The 13,189-nt window shown below is 37.7% G+C and overlaps 1 protein-coding gene across 1 annotated transcript; it reads left to right on the forward strand.

Annotated features, from left to right (window-relative positions):
• Nucleotides 1-232: 232 nt before the first annotated feature.
• LOC121979502 lies at nucleotides 233-4,923 on the forward strand. Its single transcript, XM_042531491.1, has 4 exons — nucleotides 233-341; nucleotides 402-2,440; nucleotides 2,888-4,730; nucleotides 4,865-4,923. The coding sequence occupies exons 1-4, from the start codon at nucleotides 233-235 to the stop codon at nucleotides 4,921-4,923; spliced, it is 4,050 nt and encodes a 1,349-aa protein (XP_042387425.1).
• The last annotated feature ends 8,266 nt before the right edge of the window (nucleotides 4,924-13,189 follow it).

The following is a 13,189-nucleotide window of genomic DNA, read 5'->3' on the forward strand; positions in this document are numbered from 1 at the left end:
ATTGTTAATTCAATATTTCTATGAAGGGTTATTGCTCATGGATAGGAGCATGATAGATGCAGTTAGTGGAGGAGCTTTGGTGAATAAGACACCTAATGATGCTAGGGAGTTGATAGAAACTATGGCAGCAAATTACCAACAATTTGGTACAAGACCTATGGTAGCAAGGGGTGTTCATGAAGCTTAGATTTTACAACCAGGACAGAGTAGAATTGAGAGTAGATTAGAGGAAATGTTGAATAGAATTGAGTTGGCAGCAGCTCAGATGACAGTGAATCAGCAATTTCAACATCAAGTTGCGGAGCCTGTTCAGACAATGAAAATATGTGGATTCTGTGCCAGTAGTTGGCATTCAACAGATACTTGTCCCAGTTTCCAATAAGATGGATGCAATTCAGCAGCTGAGCAATCTGTAGCAGCAGCTAGCGTTTTCCCTAATCGTCCACAATATCAGCAAAGTAATCAACCAATTAAGTACGATCCTATGTCACCTACTTATAATCCAGGATGGAGAGATCATCCAAATCTGAGGTATGGAAATATTTCAGCTGCTCAGCAGCCTTTTCCACAACAAATTCAGAATAACAATTTTTCAAGCAATCAGAGACCACCAGGGTTTTACAATAGCACAATTCCGAACAGAATACAACCATTTCAGCAGTTTCAACAACTTGTTCCACCATTTCAGCAGCCAAGAAAGTCTTTTCCCTCAACTCAAATCGATTTCTCATTACAAGACATGAAAGAGATTATGCAGCAAATGATGCTCCATCAACAACAACTTTCATTGCAGTGTACTCATTCAATTCAGCAACAACAGCGGACTGATGCAGCATTACAGAATATTGAAAGACAAGTGAGTCAACTGGTGTCTGCACAAGGACAAACTCAGTTACAGACCCCAAGCCAGTTGCCTTCCCAAACCATTCCAAACCCAAGAGGAAATGTGAGTGCTATCACACTACGGAATGGGAGAAGTGTTTCTGAGAATAAACAGGAGGGTTCAGCTGAGCATTTAAAAGATTTTGATGCAGATTTGCAGATTAAATTTGGTTCTGTTCCTAAATATGTTGCAGTGCAGATTCCATTGTTAGAACAGAAGCAAACAGAGATTCAGTTACCATTTCCTCAAAGATCAGTACAACCTGGGAAGAGTAAAGTTGTTGAAAGGTCTAGAGAATTTCAAGAGATGATGGAAATTTTTAGTAAAGTAGAAGTAAACATTCCTCTACTGAAAGCAATCAAACACATCCCAAAGTATGCAAAATTTTTGAAGGATTTATGTGTTAATAAGAAAAAGCTTAAGGGTGATGAGCTGGTTTGTGCAGGGGGAAGTGTTTCTGCATTATTCCAGGATATGCCACAAAAATGCAGGGATTCAGGAGTTTTTACTATTCCGTGTAAAATTGGAGAAAACAGTTTTGAAGATGCTATGGTGGATCTTGGGGCATCCATTAATGTAATGCCGAAATCAGTGTTTCAGGCTCTTGGAATTGGTCCTCTTCAGCCAACAAGAGTTGTGATCCAATTGGCAAATCGAAGTTTTGCTCATCCAGTAGGAGTGATTGAAGATGTGCTGGTTAAAGTTAAGGAATTGATTTTTCCTGCAGATTTTTATGCTTTAGATATGGAAGGTGATGCATTATCAAGTCATGTGCCAATTATTTTGGAAAGACCATTTTTGAAGACAGCAAAGACTAAAATTGATGTTCATGCTGGAACTTTGTCAATGGAGTTTGGTGAAACTGTAGTGCAGTATAATACTTTGGATGCTATGAAATATCCAGTAGATGATCATTCTTTGTTGAGTATAGATTTGTTTGATGAACTAGAAGACAGGTTAGATGGTTACTTACTGGAATGTGCTGTTTTTTTTAATAACTTTAGAGATGATCCGAGTACAGAATGCAGTGACAATTCTGATAAGTGTGTTTCTGTTTCAGAGACAAGGGATTATGAGGGAGTTTTTGTAGTTGAGGTTGAATCTGGAAAATCACTTCCTTCTGTTTTGCAGCCACCAAAGCTGGAGTTGAAAGTTCTTCCCAGCCATTTGAAATATGCTTACTTAAGGAAGGATGAACAACTGCCAGTTATTATTTCCAAAGATCTTGATGCTGCACAGGAAGAGAAATTGCTAAATGTTTTGAGGCGCAATCAGAAGGCGATTGGGTGGACTCTCGCAGATTTGATAGGAATCAGCTCTTCTATCTGTACACATAGGATTTTGTTGGAGGATGATGCTAAACTTGTGCAACAACCACAAAGGAGGCTTAACCCAATTATTCTTGATGTAGTAAAAAAAGAAGTTGTGAAGTTACTACAAGCTGGGATTATCTATCCTATTTCGGACAACAAATGGGTAAGTCCAATGCAAGTGGTGCCTAAGAAATCGGGAATTACTGTGGTGGCAAATGAAGGCAATGAATTGATTCCTACAAGGGTACAGAATAGTTGGAGAGAGTGTATTGATTATAGGAGACTTAATCAATCAACAAGGAAGGATCATTTCCCATTACCTTTTATTGATCAGATGTTGAAAAGGTTAGCAGGGAAGACACATTATTATTTTTTGGATGCATATTCAGGATATTTTTAGATTTGCATAGCACCTGAAGATCAAGAGAAGACCACTTTTACTTGTCCTTTTTGGACTTTCGCTTACAGAAGAATGTCGTTCGGATTGTGTAATGCTCCAGGTACATTTCAAAGGTGCATGGTAAGTATTTTTGCTGATTTTCTTGAGCATTGTATGGAGGTGTTTATGGATGACTTTACTGTTTATGGTTCTTCATTTGATGCATGCTTAGATAGTTTATCTTGTGTTTTGCATAGATGTGTAGAAAAGAATTTGGTTTTGAACTTTGAAAAATGTCATTTCATGGTTCAGCATGGTATAGTTTTGGGTCATATTGTTTCTGAAAAAGGTATTGACGTAGATCCAGCTAAGATTAGTGTAATTACTGCTTTATCATATCCTACATGTGTGCGAGAGGTTCGTTCTTTTCTTGGGCATGCAGGATTTTACAGAAGATTTATCAAAGATTTTAGTACTATTGCTTTACCTTTGTCACGATTGTTACAAAAGGATACGGTGTTTGTGTTTGATGAAAGATGCAAGGAAGCTTTTGATAAACTCAGGGAAGCTCTTATTTCATCTCCTATTATGTGTGCCCCTGATTGGTTGCTACCTTTTAAACTAATGTGTGACGCTTCTAATTTTGCAGTTGGAGCGGTTCTAGCTCAAAGGGTTAACGGAGCACCTCATGTTATTAGCTATGCATCAAAGACATTGGATTCTGCTCAAAGCAACTATACAACAACTGAGAAAGAGCTTCTAGCAATTGTTTTTGATTTGGACAAATTTCCGTCTTACCTTCTTTGTTCTCATGTTATTGTTTTTCCTGATCATGCAGCTCTCAAGTTTCTTCTCAAGAAAAAAGATGCAAAGCCTCGATTGATTCGTTGGATGCTCCTACTTCAAGAATTTGACATTGAAATACGAGACAGGAGCGGGAAAGAGAACTTGGTGGCGGACCATTTGAGTAGGATTGGAAGTAAAATGGATAATGTACCAATTGTGGATGCATTTCCTGATGAACATCTTTTCCGGCTACAAGGTAGATTGCCATGGTATGCTGATCTTGTCAATTGTTTGGTTGCTGGTGTCTTTACTACGCATTTTTCAAGAATTCAATGTGATACACTTAAGAGTGATGCAAAGTATTATGTGTGGGATGACCCTTACCTTTGGAAATTTGGTAGTGATCAGGTAGTAAGGAGATGTGTATCTGATGATGAATTTCAGTCTATACTTTCCTTTTATCATTCACTTGCATGTGGGGGGCATTTTGGGCCTCAACATACAGCTAGGAAAGTTTTAGATTCAAGATTGTATTGGCCCACTTTATTTAGGGATGCTTTTGAGTTTCATCGGACTTGTGAGAATTGTCAAAAGATGGGAAATATAGGACGTAAGCATGAAATGCCTCAACAACCTATTTTGTTTTGTGAAGTCTTTGATGTATGGGGTATTGATTTTATGGGTCCTTTGCCTATTTCATTTGGTTTTGTTTACATTTTATTAGTTGTTGATTATGTGTCAAAATGGGTGGAGGTCATTCCCAGCAGAACTGACGATTCTTCTATTGTTGTGAACTTTGTTAGGTCTCATTTATTTTGCAGATTTGGATTGCCTAGAGCTATTATTAGTTACCAAGGATCTCATTTTTGTAATAAGCATATGAGGGCACTCATGAGTAAGTATGGTGTGGTTCATAGGGTATCTACTTCTTATCATCCACAAACGAATGGTCAGGCCGAAATTTCTAATAGAGAGATTAAGCAAATTCTTAAAAAGACAATAAAACTGGATAGGAAGGATTGGAGTAGGAGACTTGATGATGCTCTTTGGGCTTACCAAACAGCTTACAAAACACCTATTGGAATGTCTCCGTATCGGATTGTTTTTGGTAAGGCTTGTCACTTGCGAGTTGAGGTAGAACATAGAGCGTATTGGGCTGTGAAATCTTGTAACATGAATCTGGGAGAGGCTGGTGGTGAGAGGAAGTTACAGTTGCAAGAGCTTGAGGAGCTTAGGTTGGAGGCTTATGAGAGTTCCCGGATTTACAAAGAAAAAACAAAAGCTTTTCATGATAAACAGATATTGAGAAAGGAATTCCATAAGGGAGACAAGGTTCTGCTATTTAATTCTAGACTTAAATTGATACGGGGTAAGTTGAAGTCTAGGTGGGAGGGACCTTATTGTGTTACTAATGTATTTCCTTATGGTGTTGTTGAGATTCAGGAAATTTCTACTGGAAGAGTTTTTAAGGTAAATGGACATTGTCTCAAGATTTTTTTGAAGGTGTTGAAGAAGATTTCAAGGAGAAGTTGCACTTTGAGGAAGCTGCTTATCCAACTTGAAAAATAAGGGAAGTGTTTTTCGTTTATTTCTTCCTGTCATTTTACAATTGTTCTTTGGTTCTTGGTAGTTTAATTGTTTTCAATTTACAATCTGTGGAAAAAAATAATAATAAATCTGTTCTTTGTGTAGTACTGATAATTCTTGTTTTGGATTTGTAAAAGGTTTTATATATGATTCATCAGTGCTACATTCTTTACATTTCTTATTGGATGACTTCACGTGTTCAATGGGTAGGATGGTGGATTTTAACTTGAGTAGTTGAGTTCATTTTAAACCTAGTGAGGATCATTTTGTTAGCCTATATAGTTAATTTTGTGGGATATGCACTTGAACATGGATCTCTAGAATTTGCCTTGTTCCTTTTCAAAATTGCAATTGTTATACATTTAGCATGAGGATAATGAAAGATTTTTTGTTTTTTGTCCTATTTTTTCTTAAATCTTTCTACTTTATCTTCTATTTTCTTATTCCTATACACATTTCTTTAGTGTGCTGGGATTGTTTTTGATGAGTTTCTTTGTTCGAGATGAACAACATTCTAAGTGTGGGGGGAGGTGCATGTGATGCAAATGTTTTGTTATAGGGAATGCTTGGATTTTTGCTGACTTTAAGCCATTGTAGTTGATTTCTGTAAGAAGTGGAGTTGTGGTATCAAGAGAGTTAAGTTGGAATTTTGAGCAGTGAACTTAAGCTTGAGAAGTATTAAGTTAGATGAGGTGCTATTGTAGTAAACCTGGACAAATTTGAATTTTGACCAAGGGATTTAATTTCTATTAATCCAGATTCAAAAAAAAACAAAAAAAAAACAAAAACAAAACAAAAACAAAAAAACAAAAAATCTTTGAATTTTGGAAATTTTTGTATTCAACTTGGTTAAATTTGTTGGATGTGATAGTTAGTTAGAATGGGTGGAAATTTGGATTGAGAATAGTTTGTGCAGCTAACTCAAGTGATATGATGCGAACTGCATGAGAAGGAAAAGGAAGACTATAATTGGATGCGAATAGGTTTTGAATGAATTTTGAATGTGCAATATCTTGTAGTATAGTGAAAGATTCTGGTTTCAGGAGGTAGAGCAATTAACAGTGGAGTTTACAAAGATTGATGAAAGGTTACAGCTGTTACGGTCTTGTAGTATTTTAATTTTGAATTTGACTCTGGATTCAATAACAGGAAAAAAAATAAAGATTGAGAATGATAAGAGAGATTTAGATGGCAGTTGAATGTTTGGAAATATGTAAAGGCTCCTTTTAAAACAGAGTGGAATTGGAGAATGGAAGCTAAGTAAGAGAATTGGGTTATTGTGCAGCATCAAAATTGGAAATGAGAAGAAATTGCAAGTAGATTTAATTCATTCTATTATTCAGGCAGGTTAAATTTCATTGAGTTTGTATATTTCAGATGATGTTATTCAGGGAATTGAATTTCTAGAGGTGAATTTAATGGGTTATTGATGAAATGGTAATGGCAAAGCTTGATCATGAATTTTAGTTACTTAACAGAATTCTTAAGTAAAGAAGTTAATTGATAGAGAAATGATGTTTCTGGCAATTAGAGTGTAAAAGAACGAGTAGAAACCAATCAAATACAATTTCCAGCATAACTACTTCGTCCTTATCTCCATTGTTTCAATTAATGCCCGATACAATTTCAATTATCCTCTTTGACTTCTATTTCATTGTCAAAATCTTTTTGATTCATGTGTTGTTATATCAGAAGCAGTGGAGAGAGAGGAAAAAGGCAAGCATATGGTAGTGAAATGTTTTGAGTAGCATAGAGAGAAACTCCATTCCAGAATTAGATTAGGAGAGTGATAGAGATTAATTTTCAACCAGGAAAGATGAGTCGTTCTCAATTATTTGAGCGCTTGAAACCATTGAACTGATTGAACTATGAAGGTTGTGTGACTTGAATGTTTTAATTAGATTGCTGGACATAGATAATTACTTTTTACAATCCTTAATAGGTTGTCAGTACGGGTCAAAGAAATGATATTAAACTTCCTTAAGAATCATTTTGATTTGCCGGGACGGTCAAAAGTAAGTGTGGGGGATTTTGATAGTATCTATTTGTGGTTAAACATTTTTACTTGTTTTCTTCAGAATTTTACTCTTTTATCGAGTTTTGATTGCATTTTCGTGTATGTTTAATAATTCTGGTCATTAACTAGAATAATGATGTAAGCAACAATTATGGGGTATTTTGTTGACAAAGTCTTGATTAATTATTGCAGGTATTGAAGAGGGAGTTTTCATCTGGATTTAAGCTATGGAGTTCCTGGACCGTTGGATTGAAGTTTCAGAGAATCTGAGCCGCATAGGAATTCTAAGATATGGTGAGAATATAAATATGCGAGGGAGGCTACAGGAAAGGGGATCAGCGACTCTCTCTGGGAGCAGGACGAACTGCAGATCGAAACAAGGCTGGTTTCTATCTTCAACAACTTCTGCTTGGGTGACGCTGATCTGGGAGGAGGACGACGCTGCTCGACTCCCGTTTACCATTCAGATATGGAAATGACAATGGAGTTGTTTATATTCCAGATCTAGGGTAAAGTCTCTTCATGAGAGTTTAGTAACGATTCTTCCAGCTTTATGAGTGCTTGGGGGATCCCAGCTCACTGAATCTTTACTCTACTTCTTCCCAGATCTAGTTATATTTTTTTCCTCTTTACTAGAGTTTCACCGTTGACTTTAATCGAACCTTTGTAGTTTGATGTAGAAAATTTTCTTTTCTTATTTCTGCTTACGGATGACAATGACCTGATCTTAGATTTAATTCTGTTAAACTTGATTCAGCTTGAGTTCGAATTAGATTTTTGCAACTATTCTATGATTTAGATTTGCTCATTTAGCTTCAAGCTGCTAGATTCAATTTCCAGTTTACAAAATTATACTAGTGATGCTTGTAGTTGAGTAGATAATCTCAGAATTTGGTTTTAATAGTCATTCATCTAGAAAAAGTCAACGATGGAAGCTTGAATGTGAGTTAGCATCTTTAATCAAATAAATTTTGCATTGTTAGTAATAAAAAAAAACCCATATGAACTATGCAATAAATCAGATCAAAGGAGAATTAATAACACTATGAAGTCCTCGTGAATCGACTTTGGAGTCTACTTACCAATTTAGGTTGAGGAAGATTTTAGTTAACATTTGAAACCAAGATTTTAACATCCACAAACCGAACTAGACTTCGGCTAGCTGTCAAGTCCCACAGACCTAGTAAGATTTCCCACCAGATATCGGGTCACTGCTTGACCTATCTGGACTTCTACACCAGCTATCAGGTCCTATAGACCTAACTATATTTTAGCCCGGTGTCAAACCAGACAAGTCATGTACACTTGGTAGAAAGGTTAGATCACAACATAACTAATTTTAATCCACTTATGATTCATCAAAACTTAGATTTGACCATTGGTGTCAATTGCATCAACAACCTTGATATGCATCGAGCATGCATATCAACTCGCAACCTGCAGTTGAGTCAACCACCTGATCGATGCACGGTAAAGGGTAATACTCTTTCGGTCAGGCCTTGTTTAAATCTCTAAAATCTTCGCTTACCCGCCACTTGTTCTTGGGCTTGGATACCAGCATTGCATTTGCTAACCAGCTCAGAAATTATACTTCATGGATATGACCGACTTCAAACAGCTTCTCCACCTCTACTCGGATAACTTGGTTCTACTCAGATCTGAAATCTCTCTTCCTTTGTTTAACTGGTAGAGTATCCGGGCGGACGTGAAGTGCATGCTCCATTATTATCTGTGAGATACTTATGAGTTCATGGGGCATCTAGGAGAAGATGTCGTTATTGCACGTCAAATAGGTGACCAACTCCACTTTGTTCTCGAGGCACAAATCGACTGTAATTTGTGTGATGGCCTTCAATCGACCGGGTGAATTTGTACGTGCTCTTTTTATTCATAGACTAGGGTCGGGGGAGCTTCTTAAATGATGTTAACCTCTACTCGCTAAGTTTTCTGGGCAGCACGAGCTTCGGTCTTCACCATTTTCATGTAGCATTTATGTGCCACCAGTTAATCTCCTTTTACTTCATTGATCGAGTTGTCAATAGAGAACTTTATCTTTTGGCAGAAGTTGGAAATGATGGCTTAGAATTTGTTCAATGTTGGTCGCCCCAAAATTACATTATAAGCCGAAGGTGCGTCTACTACGATGAAGTTTGAGCGACGAGTCATTATGAGGGGTTCTTCGCCAAGATTTATAGTCAACTGGACTTGTCTAATCGGCTGCACTTCATTTCTCATGAACCCATAGAGAAGAGTTGTCATTGGCTGGGCTTGCTCTTATCTATTTGAAACTGCTCGAACACCTTCTTGAAAATGATATTAATTGAGCTGCTTATATCAACAAAAGTGCGATGAATGTTATAGTTAGCTATCACAACTTTAATAATTAGGGCATCATTGTGGGGTATCTTTACTTCTTCCCCTGTGCCTTCTCTTGGCTATACCTAACGGTGTGGATCTTCAATTGGCGAGCATGTGACTTTCTTGCCCGATTAGAATCACCATCAGTCGGGCTTCCTCGGGTGACATTGCTATGGTTTTCTTCTTTTCAGGTTAACTGGTGGGGTTATTTAATAGATGGCCAATGTAGGATCGAGACGTGCTAGAGGGAGGGGGGGGTGAATCATGCACGTGACTTTCACGTTCATTTTAAAACAATTGGAGAAAGTAAAGGCAATGGAATAAAGAAAGAAACAAAATAACAATGCTAACTCGATCAAGTTTTACTTAATTCGGAACCTGTGGCGACTCCTATTCCAAGGCCCGCACATGAGAGTGCTTTTGTTGGGAAAATACTGATATATTGGAAAGTTAAAATAGATGATTGTAATTTGAACACAAGTAACTTGAATAAAAATAATACTGACAACTTGGAGGATTAGATCTTTAGCACAGTCATCGTTGGAGCAACTTTCGGGCATCGAGAAGGCACTTTCTGAGTAGCACGAAAAAGTGAAAGTTCCTCGGAATGTTGTTGTTGAGCCACTGGTCGAAGCATTCTTTTATAGCCCATTCAGGGTGCCTGGATCCACTCCTGGGTTCCTAGATCATGCTGACGTGGCGTGCTCTCGTCGAAACTTCATCCCTGAAGTTTATCCACGTTCGGGTGTCCGACCCCTTTCGAATGCTTGGACCACTAATGTGAGTCAGCTAGTCGTTGGGCTGTAGCTCAGTAAGTCGATGAAATTTGGTCGTCTAGGGCCTGAGCAGCTCCGGGCACCCGGACCTCCAGGGCACCCGACCAAGCACCGTGTCAGGGCGCCCCTTCGCTGAAGCATCCCGGGCACTCAGAGCAACTCCGTGCACTCAGACCACCATGTTTCCAGCTTCCACAGCAAAACAAGGTTAGTCCAAGCAATAATATTTAAAGAAAGATAAGTTTTAGCAGCCTTCGGACTGTCCGATCCTGACTTTGAGTTTCACAGAAACTCTAGGTCGGACCGACGCCTACTGCTCCCTCTTCGGGGAATGCGTCTTCACCTACTCCTCTTAGGAGAAATTACCTTTTACTAGACCAATCCTCCAGACCATCTGGAATTTTGCTCAGTGTCCAAGACTTTAGGACTTCATGCTGGACGTCTATTCTATAACCCGTTTAGTCTTCCACCTGGCGTCTGTGACCCCTAGGATTTTCACCTAGAGTCCTCGACTCTAGGATTCACCCTAAGTCTTCGACCCACCAAAACTTTGCCCAATCCCTTGGACCAGGACTTTGTTGCCTAACCGCAGCTAGAACTTTCCATCCGCCTAACCACATCTTGGACTTTACTTTGCATAAGATCACTTAAGATTTTCATGTATGCATAGTTCAACTTGTTAGACAACAAGACAACTTAACTTTGAACCCTTTTGCTATTATCAAAATATATGTTCGATCGTTTGGTGCTCCTTGCACGAACACCCAAGCCGGTACTCGGTTATTTCTTTATTGGGGCCTTTGTTAGTTTCGATCGGCCCTTGTACGACTTCGACCTAGGTATCAGTTTGGTCGACGATAACATTGAGGACTAGGAGAAGGGCATGATTGACGAAACTCCTGATTAGTTGGTGGGTGTGGCTCTTGATTATAATGATAGCAATTCCTTATATTATGGGTTCCTGAACAGTGGTAGGTGCAAAACATAGGAGCCCATTGTTGGGGATGGGGGAAGCGTGCCCGCTTGTCTTCTACATATTGGACTGCATGTGACCTTGGATTGTGGTGTTGTGTGTTGGCGCTACTCGGAATTTCGTTTTGTTTCCCCTGTACAAAAATTTGTACAAGCATAGAACTTTTCCTAGCAACCCATGTGCTTTTCAGAAGTTAAACTTGGATTGCAAACGAAACTTAACATTATTAATCCAAGTTCAACCCATGTGTTCATCAAAAGTTAAACCATAGTACAGAAGTTGATTAAATATCTATTTAAAGGATTGGCTTCCAGGTCGTTGGCGAGACACTCGACCTTCTTGGGTATGAGATCATCCACCACTTCCTAGTCAAAGTCTTTCAAAGAAATTAAATATTTAAACTCCTTACAGTAAATCCTAGGTTAAACTATAGAGACCTCAATCAAAGTACAAGATCGCTAGCCTCTTATGTTGGTACTTCAGGATCCATACAAAGGAAAAATAAACTAGTACACAGCGGAAACAATTAACTAGTTATACCTTTCTTTGTAGCTTAAAGACCTCTTGATCTTCTGCTGTATTCCTATCCTCCTCTTGGACGTCGTGTGGACGACGATCTACCAAGATGTAAAAATCACCCAAGTCCTTCTTTCTTCCAAGACTTTCGGTCACCAAGGGATCAAAACTAGGAACACCACCTCTTGTTCTTCTTTCTTCCTTGCAACCCGCCGACCACAAGATGGTTGGATCCTCTTGATGCCACCGGCCTTAGGTGAGAAAGCAAGGGGAGAATAAGAATATGAGGGGGTCGGCCACAAGGAGAATAGAAGAAGAATAGAAATTGTGTTGATGATTATTATTTCTAAGGCACCATCTATCCTCTTTTATAATCCTTGGTAATGGCTAAAAAGGAAAATTTTTAACAACAATTAAAATCTCTTTTTTAAATTTCCTATTGTGGATGGCTACAAAAGGAAAGTTTTAAAATTAAAAAACCCTCTTTTAAACATTGTAGATGGTTAAAAAAGGAAAGATTTTTAAAATTAAAACCTCTATTTTAAATCATGGTCACAAAAAGGAAAGTTTTAACAAAAATAAAATCTCTCTTTTAAACCATTATAGATAACTATAAAAGGAAAGATTTTTTTAAAAATTTAAAACTCTCTTTTAAAACATGTGGATGACTTCAAAAAAGGAAAGTTTTTAAAATTTAAAATCTCTCTTTTAAAACATTGTAGATGGCTACAAAAAGAAAGATTTAAAAAATTAAAAATTCACTTTTAAACTCATCTGGGCTAGCCCCTTGCTTGGGCACCAAGCAAGGATGTGGTCGGCCATAAGGATGACTTGGGTGGATGCGAGGCTTTATACATAGAGGCTACAATAGGGACATAGAGGAGGAATTGGTTTTAGCCTCCTGATGAACTTGAACTTCCTGTGTTCGACCCGAACACCCAACTCAAGTTCATCAATAATAACTCATACCATTAAAGAGTTATTATTTAACTACTGCACCAATCCCATATTACATTATGGGCTCCTTCTTATCATGAGTGCGTTAATCTCCCTGTCTTTAAGATATCGAATGCCCATTAATTAAATGAGTTATTGATAACTCACTTAATTAACATCTAGCTCCAAGAGTAATATCACTCAACTTCATTGTTATGTCGGAACTAAGTCCACCTGCAGGGTTTACATGACAATCCTTATGAGCTCCTCAAGGGGATATCATTATCCTAATAAATAGGGCACAGTTTCCTTCTATAATCAACAACACACCATATAAATAATATTATTTCCCAACTTATCGGACTTATTGATTTAATGAATAAATCTCACCCTTTGATAAATTAAAGAAATAAATACTAAGTGTATGTGCTTGTTATTATATCGGGATCAAGAGTACGTATATCCATAATAACAGAGGTTCTGTTCTTTGATGCAGTCAGTATAAAAGGAACAACCTCAAATGGTTTTACTCTATACACACATAGTGTACTATTGTAATTTTAAAGTCAAGATAAATTAGTATCAAATTACACTACAACCATTCCAATGGTTTGTCTCAATCCATCTTGGTTGTGAGCTTCTATTTATAATTTATAAGGAACTGA

Source organism: Zingiber officinale, chromosome 5A (genome assembly GCF_018446385.1).
Source record: "Zingiber officinale cultivar Zhangliang chromosome 5A, Zo_v1.1, whole genome shotgun sequence".
In the NCBI taxonomy this organism is placed as follows: Eukaryota; Viridiplantae; Streptophyta; class Magnoliopsida; order Zingiberales; family Zingiberaceae; genus Zingiber; species Zingiber officinale.

Excerpts from the sequence above, each read along its gene's own strand:
- LOC121979502 (XM_042531491.1), top strand. The coding sequence starts at position 233 with ATGTTGAATAGAATTGAGTTGGCAGCAGCTCAGATGACAGTGAATCAG. Across the intron at positions 2,441-2,887 it reads ATGAATTGATTCCTACAAGG|CATGGTATAGTTTTGGGTCA; the intron begins GTACAGAATAGT and ends TTCATGGTTCAG. Across the intron at positions 4,731-4,864 it reads TAGACTTAAATTGATACGGG|GTGTTGAAGAAGATTTCAAG; the intron begins GTAAGTTGAAGT and ends ATTTTTTTGAAG.